We start from the raw sequence: 23,966 nt of genomic DNA, 5'->3' as shown, positions 1-23,966 counted from the left end.
GTATATATGTTTAAATAGAACAAGCAGCGTGAATTTTCAGTTATTCATAGAGATTTCCAATCAATATTATGATAAATGATGTATATATGTACATAGTTGAATAACGCGATATATATTTAACCTAAGCGCATTAGTATAGCAAATTATCCTTTGAAACACCTCAATGATTCCATTGAATGTGTTGGTCAATTAATTCGACAATTCAAACTTCTGAAAATAAACTCTTAAATAAAATTTACTCTGGCTATTGAATTAAGTTCCAGTTCAGTTTCCGTAATCAGTGTTGGTCAATTAATTCGACAGTTCAAACTTCTGAAAAAAACTCTTAAATAAAATTTACCTTAGCTATTGAATTAAGCTCCAATTTCTGTAATCAGTGACAAAGCTTTAATACATTGTATTTGTGAAAAGCATGGATTCAGCTAGCATATATAATTGTATAAAAGTGGCGTATTACGTGCATAAACCTGTTTGAACTCCAGCGACCTCCAGTTTCGATTTACTTACATTAGTTAAGAACTATATAAACGCATGTGTTGTTTGTCTGTGTTGACTTGTAACATGCTTAGGCCTGTCTGTGTGGTTTAAGCCCTTAAAGCGGCGCAATAAAAGTCAATGCAAAAACATATTAATAATGCATTATTATGTTTAATTCATTTCACTTTAATGATTAAATCAATTAAATACTGTTGTTGCTTTTTTGTATTGTTTCACAGTAACCTTTTTACTAGCAGTAAGTTAAACAAAATAATGCATTAAAACAACTTTATACTTGCACCTTTATTGTGATTCTTTAACAGATAGGGCTTTCGTAGACATTTAATACCCCACTGTACTTGTCCCCGCCGTTTACATGGTATTATTAGACGAATACCAGTGAAATGCACAGTGCAATATGCAGCAAGACTTCGTACATTAACTCACTTATGGCATTCATTAAGCCATTTTGTTAAAAGGGTCGAAATGTTATGTGTTGGTAACTTTGATTTAACTATGTGAAACATTGCTAGGTTTAGGATAAATTTGAATGAACATTTTACGAACATACTTTGTTGTTTTTAAGATGCGATTACAAGCCTAAAACATAAACGTCTTTCATTCAAATCATCTTCGGCAAACCCGGTACTTTCTTCCGTTTACATTACCTTCGTACCTAGAATTGAATAAGCCTCAATGTTAAAAACATTCATGAGGTATGAGAGAAAACTGTTCATCTTATAGAATCGCATGGTTGAAATTTTATTATTTTCAAACTAGAAGATAAGTATTGACGTCATGAAAGGATTTTGCGACTAAATATAACACAGTTTTGTTTCCGAAGAGGTTTCATATGGCACCAATAAAACTGCCTTGTTTATTATTAACGATGATTTCGAAAAATTTCTAACGAAAAGTCTAAGGGTCTCAATGATGCAGAGTGTAATACAGTACCGGGGATAGAGATGATACAGTCAAATAGGACAAAATAACGCCTATTATGGTTCCCAAAATTGAAATGTCACACAGAAATTAATTGTTATATTGTTCCAAGAAAATAAATCAAACATAGTTAGATTCTCTTCGAACCCCTCGGATCCAATATTAACGTATTTGATTGAATAACCGAGAAAATGTAATAAAGCAGTTGCCCGTCTTTTCGAATTAAACATGATAGAAATAATATTATATTTAAGTATTCAATAAAACAACGAACATAATTAATCGTTTATACATTAGATATATTTCAGTCGTTATATATTAATAGTATAAAAGTATCGATAAACAATGGAATGAGATACATTGAAAAAAAAACTGCTATATTTGTTTTGAACATATTATTTTGACAATTTAATGTTTACAGAACGATGTGGTTACAACCATCCGCCATTGTGCTGATGATGGTGCTGCAGACCTGCGTGGCGGGAAGATTTGAAAGATTGGAGCGTCGATTGGAACTGAAACTGAAATCCTTTCAGGCCTCCGTCGAGGTGGTAGGTATACATTTTACTACTCTAGACTTCTGTTTTGGTCGATATGTCTTTTTACTGACCTGTTAAGGTTATTGACCGTGGACCCTAGCTAGTTAGTCTTACGCAATAATAGGTATATATTGTCATCATACACTCCTTCTGGTCAACATATTGTTCTCGTTTCAGAGATTGGACGCAACTGAAGGATATTTTGATACACTAGCTGATAGAGTTTCAAAGCTAGAATCAATTGTTGATAAGTCAGATACCGATATCGTTTTGACTAGAAGTAACGGTTCAAGGAACGAGCCTTCTATAGAATATACTAAACCTGAATTAAACAAGATCCAAAACACGCTCGCTATGTACAAAACATCATTTATAAAACAAAAAAAAGAAATGAACGATGTGAAGTTTGATATTTTCACGTATTTGGGCAATCTCAGCTCTGATTTTAAAACTAAGTTGGCCCTGCACGTTGTAGGGCAAATAGAAGACAACAATAAAACATTGATTGCTCTAAATTCTCAAGTCCGAGATCATATCGCCAACGAAACAGAAAGTCTAGAAGTTTTTAAAACTAGTATACTTCAAGACGTGAATGAGACACGGGCACGTGTCCAAAACGAAACAACTGAACTTGAAAAGAAGGTTGAAAAGCTAATAGGCAAAGCAAATGAAGTTGTTGGGATCATTGATGAGCAGAGATCTACAATAGAAGACGGTATTATGGTCACCATCAGGGCGCGTAAGTAAATCGTAGCTTACGTCAGGATAGTTATTTTCTAATTGTCTAAAGCAATTACATTGTTGGCTGCCAATGAAATCGGACGATGAAGGAATAGAACATGTTCATAAAAAATAAATGGATGGGTTTGCTAAGCTAATGTACCGTATGGTATGGTTCTTTACACGGTTAAATCAGTCATTATGTCATTACGTTATTTAATATGCCATGAGTAGAGAATATTTAGGACATGCAATGTAATATCGACCTTTACAAGCAGGCTCTTTGAAGATAAAGTAACGCTGGTACTTCTACATTTCTAAAACGGCTCAGGTCAAAGATACATCAGGAGTCATTTGTATACGACTTTGATAATTTATACGAGTTATGCCAAAATGATCGCAGCCAGCGTTGTTTTAAAAGAAAAACACGTGAATATGAATAATTATACACAATTTAAAATGACACTATAAGTAATACGGAAATAAAAATAAACAACGCAGACCACACATACCCAGGACAGCTTCTTATTGTAGCAAGCACTTTCAACGTTGTTTCATTTAAGCTGTCACAACTTTAAAAATATGCAAAAGGACATTTTTATTACTTTTTCTCGTATGTCATAGACGGCGAATGAGAAGAAAGTTTCCGCCACTCATCATTTGCATAAGACAGGCCATATAACTGAAAAAAACTGTTTGGAAATGACGTCAAATTTATATTGACGTAGACGTCAAATAAATAGTGTCGATAATCATGTATTGTAGCAGTACTGCACAACAACATTTACTTAATATTTTAACCCGCGTTTGAATTTATCAATTGACGATTTATTATATTGTTCTATTTAGTTAATGTAGTGACTGGTCGGGATAGACATTTTGACATGGGTCAGTGGAAGTAGTCACATAGCCGTTAACTATTGCTCTATTTCTTTATCGATGTCAAAGTTTATGGAGATATTGTCATTATGTCCTTTATGCAGCATAAGTAACAATACTTGCGTTGCACAACCACCGCCTGCTATTGTTATTTTCTCTTTTTAGTTCAAAGTGTATGTAATAACTGGTCGTCATGGGTTTTCTATCTTAGTCATGTGACAGGGGCAGCAGAAGTATGACCTGCCATGCCCAACATCCGTAGACAATCATGCCATTTCCTTATTTAGTACTGGTCCGCATGGTCCGACGTAGTTTCAGGACCTGCGTTGCACCACCTCCGTAAAATATAGCTTTTATCTATCTAGTTCACAGTTCCTGGAGTGGTTGGTCTGCATGGTCCGACTGTCCTCAGTCATGTCAAAGCGGAAGCAGAAGTAGACACAGGTCTTGTGATGTACACCCGCCTGTTACTGATGGAATTTGCATTGGAAATGATACAGATACAGAGGAATGCATCATTCACGAGTTTTGTACACGTGAGTTCATTTTGGTGAATTCTCACAATTTAAAGTCTCTTATCAGTAACTACCATGTTACATTTTATTTTAAAACAATTATTATTTCTGTTTTTTTAAGGTTATTCATTTACCTATTAGTTTTTCAAATCGATATTGTCGTGAAAGTATAAGAGGCTTAGCCGAAGTGTTTCATATTATAAACCTGTAAAAGTTTGAACATGCAACAAATATTTGTAATAAAACATTGTTTGGATACATTGTTTTTATGATATCTGTATTTATTAAGTAAATACCAATACTAAAATTATTTCTGAACGTACTTTAGACGAAAAAGTATTAATACAGCCAAACTTGATATGTATGTACATGTTTTGTCATTCTAAGATTCGGGGGAATTGTCGCCATGGTCACATTGATCAAATGCCCCCCCCCCTCGCATTCAAGGTACCCTATGTAGGCCCAATCCCCGCTTTTTTTGGCGCAAAGATAAATCACCGCATTCACCCGGCACTGTGGGCCACCTGGAAGGTAAAAACACGGTCCATTACCTCAGCTATCCCGGTATACCCCCAGACCAGGGGAAGCCGTTGTTACGATTGACTGGTGCATAATTCATACTTAAAATTTAAATTTCTCGCCATGAATTGTTCAAATGGATTTTAATGTCATTTGTTTCATGGTAGGTTTCAAACAGCAAAATTAAAGGGAGAACAAAACACTGATAATTGCAAAAATGCACAAAACAAGTACATGAAAAGAATATTTGTTTATAAAAAAGGATAGCGAACTTCGTCTCTAAAATGCGGTGTATTTAATGTAAAAGTGAACTAATTTGTTTATGTGCATGTTCGATGGAACAAAGTAAAGCTTTAACATGGGGTTTCAGAGTATACCATTTAATTACTACATTTATACTTCCTTGGAAATAAATTTGTCTGCACTTTAGTGTAGTAGTAATTACTTGTGGTATCAGTTTGCGAAAAATAGCCCGCAAATCAAAGCTGATTTTTATAAATTGTGATAACAATAGACAACTAGAACATTATATGCGGTAAACCTAAGCATAAGCTGTAATGAACTGCTGATTTCATTACTATTTAACATTTATGATTGTTTTGTTAAGTTTGACAGTTCGGGGGCGTTCTCTTAAATGGTTAAATGGATGTACTGCACAAGCCTTCAATTACTTAACTAACTTAAATATATTACTTTAATGTTCCGGCTTCTGTTTCTCGAAAATTCCTCTTATATCAGAATTAAGATAAGCTCACTATGTTTGTTTTCAATAATATGCTTAATCATTGTTTCCTTAATATTTTGGATACTTAAGAAAATAATTGTCGTGATGATTATCACAATAAACCATTTTTCGTTAATTAAAATTCAATTATAGTACGTTTTTTGACTATTTGAAATTAGTTATTGAAGCTTGTTAAGCTTACGAAGTTTCGAGAATATGGGACCCGTTAACTAGATATTCAAGAAAGTCATATAAGGAAAACGTATATATGTTCTAATACATGTTTAATAATATATAGATCAATGGCTAATCGTCAGGTGAAAAACTAAAAGCATGAATATAAAGTTGATATAAAATTTAAGGCCTTTTTTAAAATGTTAAACACAGTTTCTGCCACACTCAGCAAGGAAGTTTACACCTGACGTTAGACAGTCACTGTGCTTTGACTCTCAGACAAGAACTTTTGACGAAGGACGAACAGCGAAGTACACTTTAGTACAAAGGCTAAAACATAATACTGTGACCTATACACCAGGGTTGGTATTTAATATTGGTCTTAATTAGATCTAAGAACGATGTAGCTAGTCGGAATACTTGTTATTAATAACTGACCAGTAGAGTGAATGAAGTCATTGATTTATGACCATAATTTTCATTTAAGATGAATATTAAATACCAACCCAGGTCTCTTTTGTTTTAGATTGTTAAACTTTTAATACAAAGGCTAATACATGACACTGTTACCTTTAAATCAGGGCTTATTTTGTTTGGGGTTGCTTGGGATGTCTTTGATAGTAGTTTTCATTATATAATAATCATTATTATGTCTGCAGTAAAATCCTGTCCGGCATTGAATACGCCAGACAACGGACAACGGATGGACTTTAACTATGAGGTGGGAACGTTTGCGAAATTCGCGTGCAACACCGGATACGAGATGGTTGGTGTCGCGCAGCTGTTATGCAGAACGGATATGGAATGGAGCCCCAAAGATCCTCCCACATGCGAACGTAACGTAACTTTGTGATATTAGTCGTTTTTAATGATGTTTTTTTTTCTATTAGACGTCTTGGGTGTGTGTTTTCTCTTCAGTGTGTTTTTCTTTCTTTTAAATGCATTATTTTATATGGTACGGTTGGTTTTATGATTAAGCGTTCATTTTTTTATTTTTTTTAAATGTTGTGCTTATGGTTTTAATTAAGGCCTTTTAAACATATGGAATATGGACATATTTTATCTGTTATGATTTCCATCATCCTGGATCTTGTATCTTGATTAAACATTTTTGCAATAGTGTCTACTGAATTTTGTTTCTCGTATTTTGTGTCTTATATCTTGTACTTTGAATTGTTACGTTCTTTCAGCTGTGCGGTGTCCAGATGAATCGTACCTGGCCAACGGCCGGGTTGTTCAAGAGACCTACCGACAGGAGAAAAACACATTTGGAATTACCAATCGCTATTACTGTAACAGTGGTATGTGCAACAAGCATGCCGGGCTTTGACCGTGTACCTTTAAACAGGCTCATCGTCCAGTGTTTGGCTACTGGGGCTGTCACTACAGCTTGTAATGTATAAGGCAGATATTTTATCTTTGAGAGAAGCGTTTGTTATATATTTCAATCGAGTTATCTTGTTTGATAAATCTGTCCCTTTAGAATGAACGAGTTACTTTAATCTATTGATAAAATGATTGGAAAAAGTTTCAAACATGGTACAAATATATACTCTATCATATCTATATAATAAGACTCTCTTAACATCTATGATCTCGTGCAGAGAATTCCATTCTCTAACATCATATTCATAGTTTTACCTGTTGCTTGGATTTTAAAAACAGGGTACGTTCTCAAAGGATCATCCGCTAGAACGTGTCAGGCAAACAAGTCATGGAGTGGCACAGGGCCAATTTGTGATTGTAAGTAAGATGTAAGTTTTCAAGTAATTGGTACTTAACTATTTAATCACAATTTTAAATGAAACATAGCGCAGTCTTCGCCGCTAACATAGCCACGCCTTTGGTCTTTTACTGGAGTTTGATAAAGAGTTTAGTTTCTTTAAACACTTCGATAAACCATATCACAAAACTGCCGCCTGATGGAACACTGTCAAGACATTATTTTGGAAACAGGTTTGTCGAAGTCTTTGGCGAAACTAATCACCTTATCAAACTCCGGTAATAGAACGAAGGCAAGATTCTTAAAGCCGCATAGACTGCCCTTTGTTTCATTTAAAACGGTGAATAAAAAAAGTTATCTTTGTTTTAAGTCATCATTCGAAGCAAAATGTTGCCTTTAGGCGTAGCATTTATAACGTAATTTACCACGTGGTAAACACACACTGAACAATACAAAATTGTGTTCCGCTTGCGAGCATCATATCGCAGAGTTTTGAATTGTTGTATTTATCTTAAAAACTGATGTAAAACTGTATGACATTCCAGTGCCGAGATGCCCCGATATGAGGGTAGAAAACGGAAGGGTAGAAAACGGAGAGATTAAATACATAGGCGACAGGGCGAGATACACGTATGCACATGTAAAGTAAGTTAGTTATAAACAAATTGTAACTTACTTCATAAAATTATGTTCGGTGCGCCCTTAGTTTAAGGATGCAACCATAATTGTATTGACATTGCGCATTTTATTCATGGTTAAATACAGAAAGAATGACAACATTTGAGAAGAAGATTATGAGCTGAAATTTCTGAGACAAACTGAGACATCTCCACACACTTTCCGTTCCATTTGGCACTACAAGCGCTTTAATTTGAAATGTTAAAGTGTATTAAGAAATGGCTTAAGGTTGAACGTATGTACTAACACAAGAATAGGGTTTAATGCGACTCAGTCCCATAACCATACATCTTGTGTAAGTATATACTAACATTATTATGCAAGAATTGTCATTGACAAGCAGGAGCCGATAAAGGCTATTTTAAATGTAGAAATAATACTCAATGAATTACAATCACACAAAAGCAACTGATTATCGTATAAAATGCAATATTAAGATATCTTTAAAACATTTTGATTTTAAATCTGACGCTATATGAGCATTTAATTGCATCATCAATACTATCCATGTTTTTTCCGGGTTAAACGACTTCCCCGGGTTAAATTTCGGTAAATAAATGGGTCCGAATCCGATGACCGAGAACAATATTTATAGGTTAACAATATTTTTCAAAATAGTTCTTATTGTTTGAATTATAATTCAAATGTTATAGCAAATAGGCATTGGTGAAAAAGGATATCTATTGTTCCCTACCTTATTAGATTTAAACAATCTAGACAACATAGAAACCGTGTATTTGACCATGATTATCACCGAGATGAGACTTTTAACCTTAAATTGTAAGATGCGGTCTCCGGACCGTGTCTTACAATTTAAGATTAAATGATACATGTTTAAAGTGTCCAATGGACATGAGTATATGATGACTTGCAAACTGTAAGGAAAGTTAAAACTTAGTAAGAATACATTTCCTTCAATTTTGCTTAAACTTCTTTGTAAATAAAACATTTCAATGTCAGTATAGATAAACCACCGATATAAACATCTTTTATAACGAAATAAAAATCAGACGACTTGACCGAAATTCAACCAGTTTATTTGCTTTCTGTAATGTGACTACTCGCCGGTCAGACCCAGTGGTTATTATTATTAGTCGGCGCCCTTGTCTTAGTTGATATTTGATATTACTCAAGGATTATTCCAACTAAGGGACCAGTTCATAAATTGCAGAACAATGCTTTCAATATTTTCCACGTTGCACGATAAAATGTGAAGTTCAGTGTGTTTTATAAAAATGTACACTTTAATTGATAATGAAACCTTAAATTATACATTTGTAATAGCCCTAATTATCATTTTTTTTTTTTGAAAATTTTGATTTTAAATACCAACTTTCCCAAAAATAGGTGAAGGTTACGCGGTACTATTACATTATATTTTATGTTTCTAAACCTCCTACGCAGTATTATCCCTTGGCGAGCAGCAAAAAAGCGAGTTTTGAAAAACTAACATTGATTTTAATTGTTTGTTTTTAAAATGTCATTCGAAAGAATGAACTGGATATTATAATTCTATCTTCATGCATAGTATTTTTATACCCGTTCTATTTACTCATAAGGGTAAAATGTGTTCACAAAAACAAAAGTACAATACATAAAACCCGGAATTTACATAACTGGGGTTTCCCATGCCGGTACAAATGAAAGGTTAATTTCATGCAATTGAAATGCATGTATTAGACCAATGACTCTTATTGTTTCCGAAGTAACGTGTGTATATGTTTGGTATAATTTAGTTTGTACCGGAGGATTTGTTTGGGAACACTAGAATATCTATAATTCTGGGCTTAAACTATTGTATCAATATTATCAACCATAATGTCCTTCGAATGTATGTATACCCAACATGTTATCATTCAAATAATAACCTTTTTTGGTTATGTACGTGCACGTTTTTTTTCTGATTTCATTGCGCCGACTTTTGTCAACTCAACGCATCCTCCTTGAAAATTGCTACATATTCACGCGCATACTAATCTAAAATAATAGACGTGTTATACGGGATTCTTTTGATCCCTAACGTCTAAACGGGAATGTGCAAAAAACGGGGGTGTTTAAAAATATTGAAATTGTTTTAAGTGAAGTATTTTATGGCTGAAATTGATCATAAAGAGTTATATTCATATTTTACCATGTAAGTGAAATGTTATTTTGCACTAAACAAGCATTTAATGCATTAAAACAAGTTGTTTATCTTTCCAATAAAACGAAAGTTGACTGACACAGACAACAATTATGCGAAAAGGAACAACTCGATACAATCGTAAAGTTTCGAGATAGACCTCGTTATACAATCGTAACAACTCGGTCATGGCCGAAATGTTCCGAGCGATTTAAAACTGTGCCCTGAAGCCTTGCAGGTGCCCTTTATGTATATATCGTTATGTTTTGACAGAATGAAATGAAAAAAGTCGTCAAACTCATAATTATAAGTTGTATATTTATTTTTTGTGTACGAAACTAATATAAAATAACATTATCTGGTCATATTTCTTGTTTTTATGATATTTTATAGACGCTATATGCTTTAACCCGGAATCCTGATCGGAACAACTTCCCACTTTTGATACTAAACAATTTGAACAAAATCTAAAAAAATCCGCCAAGGTACAAGTATTTGGGCTACGTGCATACCTGCAGTGCGCTCAGGAATCTGATCTCCGTTGTAACGCAGCGTTTACATTACTAACGGGGAACGTTCGCCGAAAACATGTTAACGGGCCTCTTGGCTTGTACCAGTTTAGAGTTTATAATAAGGTATATTACAGACAACTCAAGTATGCTATTCCGATATGCATATGTATAGTCACTCCTATTTTTATCTTAAACACTGCATGTATCTGCCTTACATTGTGTTTTGCGTATTGCAGACATAAGGCGACTACGCACCTGCTATCGACCTTATATGTATGAAACATTTTCCACCTAAAGTGTCGCTTATTTCATTCACTTATAGGAACGTTCAGACTCATGTTTACTTTCATTCTGATTATGATGAAAAATATGCATTCGCATTTAAACCTATTCAGCCGCACCTTTGGTCTCTTGCGCCAACATTCGTCTTGTTTGTATTGTATATACATATAAGAAAATTGACTCTACTTGCAGTTGCAATGACGGCTACACCGTTGGAAAAGGTGGAGTGGAAACAGTCGAATGTCTTGGTAGTCTTCAATGGACGAGCAATTTAGATTGTTACAGTGAGTACAATCTAGATGTAGTCACATTTTCAAACATCTTTGGTTAAGATGGGCGTTATTCAAAATCTGGCAACATTTTACTGGTAAACTTTATATTAGTGTTGGGAATCGGACAGAAAATACTATCGATAATCGGTTCATGAAACCGATCAATGATCGATTATTAATCGATTCAATCATTATTTAATTATCTTTGGTCATCATATTTATTGTTCCCTTACAATAGTGTTTGTACAATTTCTTTGTATGAATTACATTATTTATTCAGAACGCAACTATCCTTTAGTGTTTACAAGTAACTATTACAGAACATGAGACCACTACATTTAGTAGTGTATACATGTGCAAAATAAATGCAAAGAAAGATATCAATTTCTTTTTAATAATAAGTCAGTAACAAGTAAAACACGCAGGTGAATATTCTACATGTTTTACAAGAACACTAGAAAACTAATTTCTTACATTGTAAGAAGTAAACGGTTAAATGTTTTAAAAAAATAATTTTAAACCACAAACACGAGAAGTTGAGAAACAATCCTTTAACAGTTAAATTACAGAGAAAATGTGTAATAAGGTAATGTAGTGACTTACTGGCTTGATAAGAATATGACTAGATAACATAGTAACACCTTAACACTTCAGCATTAAGTAGCATTTACCAGAAATAAAACATATTTGCATGACAAAATATTTACTGGTAGTTGGTAGCGGTTACGTCCCTAGTTCCTATAATCGATTATTTAAATTTCACTATCGATTGTCGCCGACGTAAGCCTTTCCGATCAATTGTCGATTATAATAGATCATCGGCACAACACTACTTTATATTGGTAGCAATGTACAGGTAATTCATAAAGACTTGTATCAATATACAGGTTCAACAATTAGACTGGTATCTTTAAAGAAAAAGCTTAAGTCTATCATGTATATAGGTTAAGAATTAAGGCTTGCATCATTTTACAGGTTTAGTAAATGGACTGGTATCATTGTACAGGTTAAACATATAGAATTGTATTATTATACATGTTAGGCATATTAACTGTTATCAGTGTAAAGGTTAAATTTATATATTGATTTGTATCAGCATATAGGTTTGTTTTTGTAGCTTATAGACTGGCATCATTGTTAAGTTCAATCGAATTGACTCGTAATCATATACAGGCTAAGAATAAAGACTGGTAAAAGGCTGCAGGTTAAGAATGAAGATGGTAACAATTTACAGGTAAAGCATAAAGACTTGTATCAGTGTACAGATTATGCATACAGATTGTTATCATTATATAATTTAAACATATAGACTGGTATCAGTATACAGACTAAGTATAAAGACATATATTAGTATACATGCTTAGGAAATAAACTCGTATCATTATTATTGTACAGGATTAGTATAGAGATAGGTATCAGTATACAGGTTAGAATAGAGACTGGAATCATTGTACATGTTTAGCTTATAGAATGGTAACAGTAAGCTGGCTAAGCATACAGATTGATACCATTATAAAGGTTCAGCATAAAAACTGGTATATGTGAAAAGGCGAAGTATATGGACTGGTATCCTTATATTAAAAGTAAGCATTATGACTGGTATATGTAAATGACTGGTAAAGTATAAACACCTGTATCTTTATACAGGTTAATCATAACAGGCATCCAAATACATGTAATACATAAAAAGCTAGTTAAAGGAATCAATCTGAATATAAACCAGGGGCAGGTTAAGGAATAGACGTTAGAAAAGGCGTTACTTAGGGGCAGAACCTTTTGACATTTACCCCTTACCTCAGAATCGAAGGTTTATGGCGTCCAACGTTATAATAACTTATAATAATGATTGAGGAATGGCCACAAAACATTATTCTGTAATGGTTTAATTAACAAAGCGGTGATGTAGACATTAAATTGATAAACAGAGGCACTGCCCTTTTCAGATGCAAGAATATTTCGAAACACTTCCAGCGACTTTTCATAGAAATCAGACTTGTTTTAACTGTATTCTTGTTCATTTTTGCGACGGGTAAGATGTATTAATCATAACTCACCGGTGTTATAATTCTCCCCAGAGACATTGAAACCATGGAAACCTGACAACAGTGAATATAAAGATTTGGGAAACGAAGAGGAAGATCTTGATCATCATGAAACTTACAAAATTCGCTGTTTCCCGAACTATGAACTGAAGCAAAGTAATGGCCGTTACCTTGGTGGAGACAATTACTACACGCGTAAAGTTGAGGTGGAGAACTTGAACGGAGCTTTGAAATACGACGGTGAAAAAGATGCAAACACGCTGTCGTGTGTTGAAAGTGAGTAAAGCCCGCGAGTATAAATATCATGCTATTATTATTTTATTAATTTTAGATACACCTGTTAAACATCTATAGTATATGCAATGATTCTAAGACTGGGAGGGAACACATTGTTGTCTGGTAAGGTGTAAATAAACATGTTCCCTTATTGTAATATCTGTTGCGTTTAATTTTAGAAAGGCAGAAATCAAATGTCTGTTTAACTTTATTTTATATTGTATTGTTAAAATTCTGCTTTAAATACATTATATTCATATTTTAGTAAAATGACCGTTCAAAAGATGCTTTCATTAACGTACTGTTACATTTATGAGTATTTCTCATCCAATAAGCATGCAGTCAATGTTTTATCTACAGAGGCAATACTATGCATGTTTATCTCTAAAACATTTGTTTCAGAAAAACAGTTTATATCTGTGTATTGTCTAGTGCTGAAACTCGAACAAAAATGCAAAAGTTTGACAATGAAACTTTGAATATTCCAGAAAGGTGTTTTCAATTGGATCAATCGAACTATCCCAATGTGGTCATTCAACCAAAAACGAAATATGTAGAGCATGGAGAGTCTTACCATTTATCGTGCGAGAACGGCTTTGAACACAGTCTGAAAAGCGACCCAGATTTCATGTGCAGCTCTGGTAGACTTGGTGGGACAACTCCCCACTGCAAAGAAAGTAAGTTAGCATTCGGAACTGGAAAATAATTGTATGACATGATGTAGCTCCAAGAATAAAGATTATAATTGTTTTAATTAAATGAAATAAGGATGGAAATATGTGTTTAACGCTGTCTCAATTCATCTTTTTGGTATATGAGTCGGTTTTTGAAATATATTTTGAATGACTGTTTCTTACCATGAAGCCTTCATTTTGACAACGAAAATATTAAAATCCCTTTTTCTTCAAATTGGACTGACTTTCAGAATGTTTGAATTAGACCAATTGAAAGTTGAGTTTGTATTTTAATTGAAAAAAAATGCATTTATAGTTCAAAAATCATATTCCAAACACATAAAATCGAAATTCTGGAGTAAAGACTTAGTTCTGTTACGTATAAATCACAAATTACGACATGATCATGTTATACTGTGTCGAGCTTTCAGAAACGCCGTATGTCCATAGACTGTATCACGTTTTCAAATGCTGTTATCGATGCTGTTATCTACAACCATTCGTACAGTTTCTTAGAATAAAAATATAGGTATATGAAACATAACGAATAAATCTTTGTTACGGTACATCAGGCTGAATTATACTTGAAACAACAAAGTATTTCTTTGGGATGGCACGCAATATCTATATACTTTACCTCCCGAACCGAAGAGATAGCAAGTTGGTGGAACTCCACCGTTCAATAACTAACGTGCGGTAACTTACTACGCTATTCAACAATACAACATGCTAGTTATTGAATGTTGTCTTAAACAGCATGGTAACAACACATTTCGTCAACCACTACCCCTGTGACTCTGGTTTGTGGGGTCAGTAACTATTACAAATGAATTCATATTGATGGAACTTTAAGCCACATGTTCAAAAGGCTACGATGAACAGTTTTATATTTTGCACAGTCACTAATGACATGAGTATACTGATCATTATCTCTATCGGAATGCAAAAAGATCGGAAATTGTTCATAATTCTATAATTAAAATGTATCATATTTCAGAGCCTTGTGATACTCCCACCATAGAAAATGGTGTTCTGCGAAATTGGATAAGATGGGTTTATCCCAAATCAACCATTGCGAGCGGCGACAGTGTACGTACCATTTCTTGTGTTTTTTCTAAGTCATATTATTTGCAGAAGTTTGCATGTTATTACTCATGCAAATTGAATTTACGCAGCGCGTGTTAACTTTTTGTTTTTGTAAAGGTTTAATACAAATAACAATTGTGGTGTGTTGAAATTCTAAGTATTTAATAACACTAAACTTATGAAAAAAGAAAAATACCAAATAGTCACATGTATTTGTTCATTTATTGCATTAATTAAAGGTGTCACTAGAATGCAGTGAAGGATTCTTTCTGTATGAAAACAGAAGAAACGAGTTCATGGAGGAACATGTATTTCGCATCAAATGTTACCGCGGGAACATAACATCCATACCATCGTGTAAAAAAGGTAACCAAACCGCTTTACAGTCTAAAGCGTATTTGTTCTACTATGGCACAGCATACATTTCACGACAGGAGGTATATATTGTAAAAGTATCACGACAAAACACACTCATAGTCATATACGTGCATTCACTTGTGTTCAATATCTGCTGTAAGAGTAAATATCTTCAGCCTTAGTTTTTCGTTTCAGAACTAATGTGATGTATTGTATTAATGCTAAGAATGGTTGAGGACAATTTGATTTGTGCACAATTTCAAAGATATGAAATTATACAGAACATGACAACAGTTCAACGATACGTAATTTGAAATCTTAAAATTGTATGCATGTTTTATATTTATTAACATAAAATCACGTTATGGGCCTAAACTATGCATACAATCTTAAGATTCCAAATCGTTGAACTGTTGTCATGTTCTGTATGATTTCACATCTTTAAAATGGTGCACAAATCAACTTTTCTTAATGCTGCACTCTCACAGTTTTGCCATTTTAACAACTTTTTTATTTTTTGTCTTGGAAAGAGCAAATTTTTGCGTTAATATCTGCAAACCAATTATATAAGATTGCTGACAAAAAATCAGATCGTAGATTTTCATATTTCTGTTCGAAATTAATGATTTATGACTTAATAATGCATAAAACATCAATATTTTAACTTAAATATAGAATTATACGATCTAATTTTTTTGTCAGCAGTCTTATATAACTGGTGTTCATAGATTTTTCAAAAAATGGCTCGTTCCATGACAAAAAATAGAAAAGTTGTCAAAACGGTCAATCTGTGAGAGTGCAGCTTTAAACTATTCTTATCATTAAAGGGACTTGTTACAATCAATATGTTAAAGAGACTCTTCCATGCTTTATGTAAAAGAGATTCGTTACGATTTATGTTTAAGGGACTCGTCTACACTTTGTTTTAAGAGACTCTCTCATTCTTTGTGTTAAGGGACTGGTTAACGCTTTGTGTTAAAGGGACTCACTCACGCTTTATGATGAAGGAACTTGTTTACGCTTTGTGTTAAAGGGACACGTTCACGCTTTGTGTTAAAGGGAATCGTTCACGCTTTGTGTTAAAGAGACACGTTTACGCTTTGTGTTACAGGGACACGTTCACGCTTTGTGTTAAAGGGACACGTTCACGCTTTATGTTAAAGGGACACGTTCACACTTTAAGTTAAAGGGAATCGTTCACGCTTTGTGTTAAGGGACTCGTAAGCTTTGTGTTAATGAACTCGTTCACGCTTTGTGTTAAGGGACTTGTTCAAACTTTGTGTTAACAGGACTCGTTCACGCTTTGTGTTAAAGGTGCCCTTTTTCTATTTTTGTACAAATGAATTGTACAAGGTTCATGTTAAAGGGACCCGTTCACAGATTTTTTAAGGGCTCGTCCACACCTTGTGTAAATGGTCTTCCTCTATGAATGTGTTGAAGGGGCTCAAGCACGTTTTTTATTTCTTCTACGGGCTCATACACGCAATGTACCCGTAATAGGACTCGTTTACGCTTTAGTTGAATGGGCTCATTTACGTTTGTGGTAAATTTGCCAAGATAAAGGATTTATGTACGCTTTAAGATTGTGGGCTCGTGAACGCTTTGTGATAAGGGTCTCGTTTAAGATTTATGCTAAAGGAACTCGCTCAGACATTGTGTTGAAGGTGTTTTTTGAAGGTGTATATAATCAGACATATTTCGTTTGAATTTCATGTTATTAGTGATTTCTTGTTACATCAACACAAGTTTAAGTAAAACTTCTCTTATTATCTGTAATTGATAAAATTGACACGTAGCGAATTATTTTAATGAAAAGTGTTAGCCATGCTATTGAAAAATATTTCAAGCTAAACATTCCAAACTATGTTTCTGTTTGTCAATAGAAATTATAAATTTGAAAAATGTTGTCATCAATGTAATATTTTCTTGCATGTCTGCTAAATTTTAAATGTCACAAAAAATGATGTTAAAACACAGTTGTTGGTCATTTTATCTAAAATCGCATGTGTGTATCTAATTTTTAAGGAGTTTGTTATTATATTTTGATCCAAAAATGGTTGTTGATTTTGTTTAATTGCAACATAAAAAATACATATTACAATAGTTAAAATTGCGCGATTTTTAGCTATGACTCATCATAGGGGTCTAAAATCAATTTCCAGCATTGGTCAGTATGCTTGAACAAATGTTTATATTGTTCCTCTGATTTTTGTTTCATTTGCGAAGCATGACAGACACAATCTTCAGTCAAAAAAGACGTGATAAAGAAATAGTAATAAAATGTTTCTCGAAAGATTAAAAGGATAAACCACATCGATAAATTAAACAATAAGAGTTTAAAAAGCGGCTCGTTAAAACTATCACTTCTCTGTTTCAAGCAAAGTGTGAGTGTCGGTATGGAGGAACATGTATTCGAGATAAGCATTGTGAATGTCCACCAAACTCTACTGGAGAGCAGTGTGAAACACGTAAGTAACACAGAGATAGGCCTTTGTATAACGTCTTTTATCAGGTTATTGCATGTATATTCGTATTCGTGTATGAGAACATTTTCACCATTACTAATGAACTTGTTTGGATTTTCAATTTATTTCGTATGTTTCTCATATATATTTACTGTTTTTAGTTTGTATTTTTTTAATAATATTTAACGTCGTCTGCGAAAATAAGTTGTGTTAAGGTATCCATGGTAAAAACAAAAACAAAATGTTTATCAAGAGATAGAATTGAAAAACAAAATTAAAACAATTCTTATAATTGAATTAAAAAGTGTCAGCGAAGTTGAACCTATGGATGAAAAAGTGACGTTTGCATTTTACGAGGTATCGTGCCTCGTTAGCTAGAAATTATAGCTTTAGATATATATTCCAGCTCTTTGTCCTGGTGGATGTCAAAACGGTGGGACATGTACCTCCCCAAGTAGGTGTAGCTGTCCAGAAGGATTCTCTGGCTATATGTGCCAAACGGGCAAGTCAACATTCTTGATGGTCTGTCTTAATACTAAAGGAAATTCTAACAACATTTAGTCACTGAAAAAAACAATCATAATTTCTAAACTTATCCAAAGTTTAAACATAAACAAAAAATATAAATAAATTGAAACATAGCAATGTTTATATTTGTGGACTTTACCAATACTTCTATAGGTACACATTATTGCAATATTTGTAAGTAATACTATTTCATTATTGTTTTATACTTATATGCAACAAAATATGGGGCATAACAGTAGCATGAGCCTGAAACTAATTCCATACAGAGGATTTGTTTTTTACAGACAGTGTTTTTCGCCTTGTACTATATACATTGTCAACAACACAAATGTTTTGATGATCAATGTCAACCTGTATGCATAGTAACAATAGTAACAAACAATTTAGTACAAAGGAGTATGTGTACAAACAATGTTTATGCGAAAAGCTACAGAAACAAGCTCAGTAGCAAAAAGTTTAAACATAAACCCGATTTAATAGTACTAACCCAAAACAAAACATAACTTAATATGTTTCAACGAATTGGGAAACTATTGTAATTGTTATAATCCATCTAAATCATAGGATAATCAATTTTATCTCTATTAAGTTCATCCATTAATTATAGAGGACCTGATTTAAAGAATCCTTAACAAGTATACATAGTTTCAAAAGCTCTGTTCTATACTTTGATTGCAACAATAATCTCAGATAATATTTCATGAGTATATTTTCAATACGAAAATTATTTTAAATTAGAAAAGGAATCGTTCAATTATCTTATTGACAACAGTTTTGCAGGGTTTTTTAAATTATTTTTTCTGAAAAAAATACGACACCCTTACATGAATCATACTTATTCTTAAGTCTATACAATTAATTATTTTGAAACGAACTATTGCACAATGCGCTTATGTTACGGATTATGAATCAGGGCACCCTTGATTGTCAAGTATCCTTTCCGGGGAATATACAATATTTCACTAGATTCATCGCAATTGAAGCCGTTGTTTGATTAGTGCAAATTTTACGTAAACGTATAACTCAAGTGATGTAAAACAAACGTGTGTATGCAGTTTGAATGTTGTAAGCGGAAGTAGGGGCTGTTCAAGTAACCATATTCCATCATAAATGTAAAACAACTCGGTTTTCTACTTTTATCCGGCTCCGACTGACATAATTGAAATGATCCGATTACTGCTTTGTTGGATAACCCATTTCTATTTTACTACTGTTATTTTTACTTTTCAGAGGAGGGATGTCAGGCTCCGATTGATAAAGGAAATAATGCAATTTACCGAAATGGAGCCACATTCAATGTTACTCATGACAGCTGCTCCGATGGCAATGTACCCAGTTTTAAGGGACAGATAACTTGTGAAAATGGCCGCTGGTCAGAGCAAATCAGGTGTTTGAGAGGTATCTCGTTTTACGTAAAACTAGTGTAACTTTCAACAAAGGGTATATCCTATTAAATGATTTGTTTGTGTGTGTGAAATATAGTTGCAACATGTTTTGGTACAAACATTAATTGAAAAATTAAAGTACCAATAAAACAGTAATTTGAAAACCTAATTTGTTAAGAATCACCAAGTGCCATGATATATCTTTATTCATCGTCTGTATGTTTTGTCGTTCACATGTTTTGCATGTTTGACTTATTATTGCGATGATATTCGCCATTTTAGGAGCAAGGTACCGTATAACTGTAAAAACTGCTGACTTCAAATGGTATACGGGTGAGGGCACAGATGGAGAGGTATACTTGTATATGTACGGTTCAAAAGGGAGCAGCGGCAAAATCATCTTAGATGGAAAGTTTGAGGCTGGTTATAAGGATATTATAGTTGGCGATTTTGTTGATGTCGGAGAGGTAGGTATTCTTTAAACAAAAATGATTTAAGTTACCTTTTTATTTTTTTACAGTGTTTAAAAATGCCGATAATATTTTTAACATCAAACTGAAAGCAAGAAAAATATTTGCTAAAAAGGAGGCCTCAAATATTGTTTGTAAGTTGCGTAAATCTCGACATTTTACAATCACTTTTTTAACATATGAAACCACAAAATATTAAACTAAAATTTCAGATCAACAAAATTCAAATCGGTGTGAAGGCCCTTCACAGCAGGTTTGATGGTTGGAAACTGGAATCCGTACTTATTGAAGATGTTTCCAGAAGTGCATATTACAATTTTATACACAATTTGAGTGAAATTGACAATACCAGCATCCTTCTTCATCGAGTCGGTATGGCTCCTCAATTCCAAATGCTCCAAATATCTGAAAAAAGAAAGCATTTAGTGTTTTAGAAAAACATATTTTCACAAAGCCACGAATGAAAATATAGTCTTTCTATGATCACGATATAAAGTGTTGAGAAAATGTTCTCTGCTATTCTTTTTAAAGTTTATTGTTTTCTCTTCTTTAGTACATATATTTTATGAACAATAATCAATGAAGCTTTATTAGTGCATCTATGTTCCAAAAAAATGAATAACGAAAACGCTTTTACTTTAAGCCGGGCATGAATACATAACCAAATTACTACTATAGTTGATAATTGATAGGCTCGTTGTTGCCAAAATATAGACGAAGCTGTAATGTATTTTTGTTTGTGACATTTACATTTTGATAGAAATTGTAAGAAATTCGATAAAACTCAATTGCAAGAGCAATAGCACAGAACATGTTATGTGACACTGTCTATTTATAAACCGCACCGGCTGAAGCGCTGTTTGGAGATAAATTGTCCAGCAGTTTTAAAAGTTCAATACAAGCCGTCGTGACTTTATTTTTAGTCCTCGAAACAGGTCTAAGTTTAAGCTGTTCTTCTGATTATATGTCCATGCTATACAATGTGTGAGTTCAAATTTGTTAATCTCAGATATACAATTGTTCCCAAGGACATATAATAGACGTAACATTAGATATATGCCTTAATGAACTATGATAAAGGAATGCTCAATGTTTTAAGACAGAGATGGGTTTGACATATATTTTCAGCTTCCTGTAGTCCGCCTGCTGGCTTAAGAAATGTAAACCCTTTTTACATAGTCGACGACACACTCTACCTGGATTCATCGAACTGTGCCAAAGGTTACATTCCAAACTTTTCATCTACGAAGTGCACTGCGACGGGGTGGACGATTAATGTCGCATGCAATCAAAGTAATATGCTTTGAGTACAATTAGAATTACATATAATGGCGCTTGTGATACAATGAACAATGTATATACGTACAAATTGGTGTATTTTAATCATTACAGATGCAATAGTAATAGTTATTGCAACATTGAACTTTACATGTAGAGATGGTACTGAAAATTGTCCAGCCCATAGTGGTGTCATCTCTGAACTAAACAAATGAACGTCGCGTCAATCTTCTAGGTTTATATCCTTTTACAATGTTTAATTTCATAGTTTCAAGCATATGCTTTTGCGACTAAAATATACTTCTAGAAATTCGTTGATACATATGTCACTGCCTTTAACTATTACGAGTAAAAGTTATTGATGTATGAAAGTGTTACCTTTCTTTTCGGACAGCCGGTACCAAGTGCAGATAACTCATGGAAATGATTAACTAATTAACCCGACATATTTAGTGATTTGGTAACAAACTTAACGATCTAGTAAGTACAGTAATACAAAAAAAAACATTTTGGATACCTTTATTTATGATATATATGACTTAGGTCAATACCGCGTATTATTTTTGAAAATGATATACTTTAAGTGCATATATAGCATGTCTGTTAGCTTGACTGAGAGATATTGACCTCCTTTATACTTCTTGCTCATTTAGGTTAATCAAACAAATGCTTGTGACTGCTTTATTAAATACTCTAAAAAGTAAATCAATAGCTATTTGTAATTGATGTCATTTCTTTAGGTAATACAAAAAAGTAAATATAATGGTGTCTAATTGCTTCCATAACACAATGGAGATTACAGGGACAATCAGCCAAACAGAGGCAATAGGTAAATGCCTAACATACACTTGTTAAAATAGTAAGGGTTTACCGCCTAGAAACAGATGTTCATTCAACCGTTCTCAACACTCATCAACGATAGCAATGTTAAAAAATGTCCGTATTCGAAGGACCTACAGTAGCAATAGCAGCATATTTTGTTCGAGTATACTAATCATGTTAAACACCATTTAAAGGGGCTAGACCTCGATGGTTCCAAAATCGGCAAATACAGTACTCCTCAAAACAAGCCTAGAATAGTTAATACGAGCAAGTAGGAAGCCGATAAACATCCTTTTACATGACTAAAGATCATATCGCCCCACACGCTGACTCCCGTTTTAAAAAAGCGCGCAATAGTTTGCCTGTCATGATCTGTGTCTACGTTCTTTGGCAGCAGTTTATGCTTTCTTGCACTGCCCGTCCTTTTGAAAAGCCATAAAGTGTGTATGGTAAGAATATGAAAGCAACGTAATGAATGTCAATAAATTTACCAACGCTATTTTTAAACTTACTTTGTAGACAAATCCAGTAGATATCGCGTTTGAAAAATGTACGGCAATCGACGTAAAATCCAATTTTGGAGAAATAAAACCCCACTCATTATTCATTTGTTACTGGCATCTACTTTTTATTGTACACATATGCGAATATATTGGAAAATAAACAACATTAATACACATCTAGGCCATACCACCTGGAGGCGCTCTCATTCATGGCCCATTTCGAATTTCAAAAAAAATAAAATAATAAAAACAACCGAAAAGTGTTTAGTATTATTTGTTTCACTTTAACTTTGTTTGTGAGTTGTTGTTTTTTAACAATTTATTGGTTTACGTAATAAAACAGTTTTTATAAAAAAAAATAAATAGAACCACTAAATAGTAACACCAAGTTAAATCATTTGTACGTCTGACTATGTTAAAACTTGGTTAACAATAATTGCAGTGTGATTTCGAGAATGTATCTGTAGGATAAAATCCAGCTAGATAGGAACTGATGAAATAACTGACTAAAGCTGTTCTTCTGATTATATGTTCATGCTATACAATGTGTGAGTTCAAATTTGTTAATCTCAGATATACAATTGTTCCCAAGGACATATAATGCAATATGATTACCAAAAACTCGTGTTTTAGTATCTCTACCACTACCCCTATCACCACCACTACACCACCACCACCACCACTACCACCACTACCACTACTACCACCACCACCACCACCACCACCACCACCACCACTACCACCACTACCACCACTACCACCACTAATACCACTACTACCACTACTACCACTACTACCACTACTACCACTACCACTACCACTACCACTACCACTCCCACTACCACTACCACTACTACTACTACTTCTACTACTACTACTACTAGTCCCTAAATTTGAAATAAACAAATGTCCATAAGTCCGAGTTGTTGTTTTGTTCCAATATTTTTACCTAAAGGTTCTGCTTAGATTTATTTGACCCACAAATCATATATGTTTCAGGAG

At 33.6% G+C, this 23,966-nt stretch overlaps 1 protein-coding gene across 4 annotated transcripts in view; it reads left to right on the top strand.

The window, feature by feature from the left end:
- The window catches only part of LOC128222986 (sushi, von Willebrand factor type A, EGF and pentraxin domain-containing protein 1-like), a 28,308-nt gene extending 6,303 nt beyond the window's left edge, over positions 1-22,005 (top strand). For 2 of the 4 annotated variants that reach the window (XM_052932205.1, XM_052932206.1), the window contains exons 2-19: positions 1,841-1,970; positions 2,136-2,697; positions 3,923-4,093; positions 6,149-6,325; positions 6,680-6,790; positions 7,155-7,232; positions 7,758-7,857; positions 10,999-11,090; positions 13,154-13,396; positions 13,885-14,073; positions 15,068-15,159; positions 15,396-15,522; positions 17,892-17,981; positions 18,385-18,480; positions 19,737-19,904; positions 20,174-20,358; positions 20,574-20,733; positions 21,490-22,005. In XM_052932205.1, coding sequence (XP_052788165.1) covers positions 1,845-1,970; positions 2,136-2,697; positions 3,923-4,093; positions 6,149-6,325; positions 6,680-6,790; positions 7,155-7,232; positions 7,758-7,857; positions 10,999-11,090; positions 13,154-13,396; positions 13,885-14,073; positions 15,068-15,159; positions 15,396-15,522; positions 17,892-17,981; positions 18,385-18,480; positions 19,737-19,904; positions 20,174-20,358; positions 20,574-20,733; positions 21,490-21,668 — 2,946 coding nt within the window. In that variant the 5' untranslated portion in view covers positions 1,841-1,844 and the 3' untranslated portion in view covers positions 21,669-22,005. The remainder of the gene's footprint in view (positions 1-1,840; positions 1,971-2,135; positions 2,698-3,922; positions 4,094-6,148; positions 6,326-6,679; positions 6,791-7,154; positions 7,233-7,757; positions 7,858-10,998; positions 11,091-13,153; positions 13,397-13,884; positions 14,074-15,067; positions 15,160-15,395; positions 15,523-17,891; positions 17,982-18,384; positions 18,481-19,736; positions 19,905-20,173; positions 20,359-20,573; positions 20,734-21,489) is intronic. The other 2 variants (XM_052932207.1, XM_052932209.1) reach the window with 2 other exon arrangements.
- The last annotated feature ends 1,961 nt before the right edge of the window (positions 22,006-23,966 follow it).

The sequence above is a fragment of the Mya arenaria genome, chromosome 17 (assembly GCF_026914265.1).
Source record: "Mya arenaria isolate MELC-2E11 chromosome 17, ASM2691426v1".
NCBI classification, from domain to species: domain Eukaryota; kingdom Metazoa; phylum Mollusca; class Bivalvia; order Myida; family Myidae; genus Mya; species Mya arenaria.
This window is presented reverse-complemented; position numbering and strand designations above follow the sequence as displayed.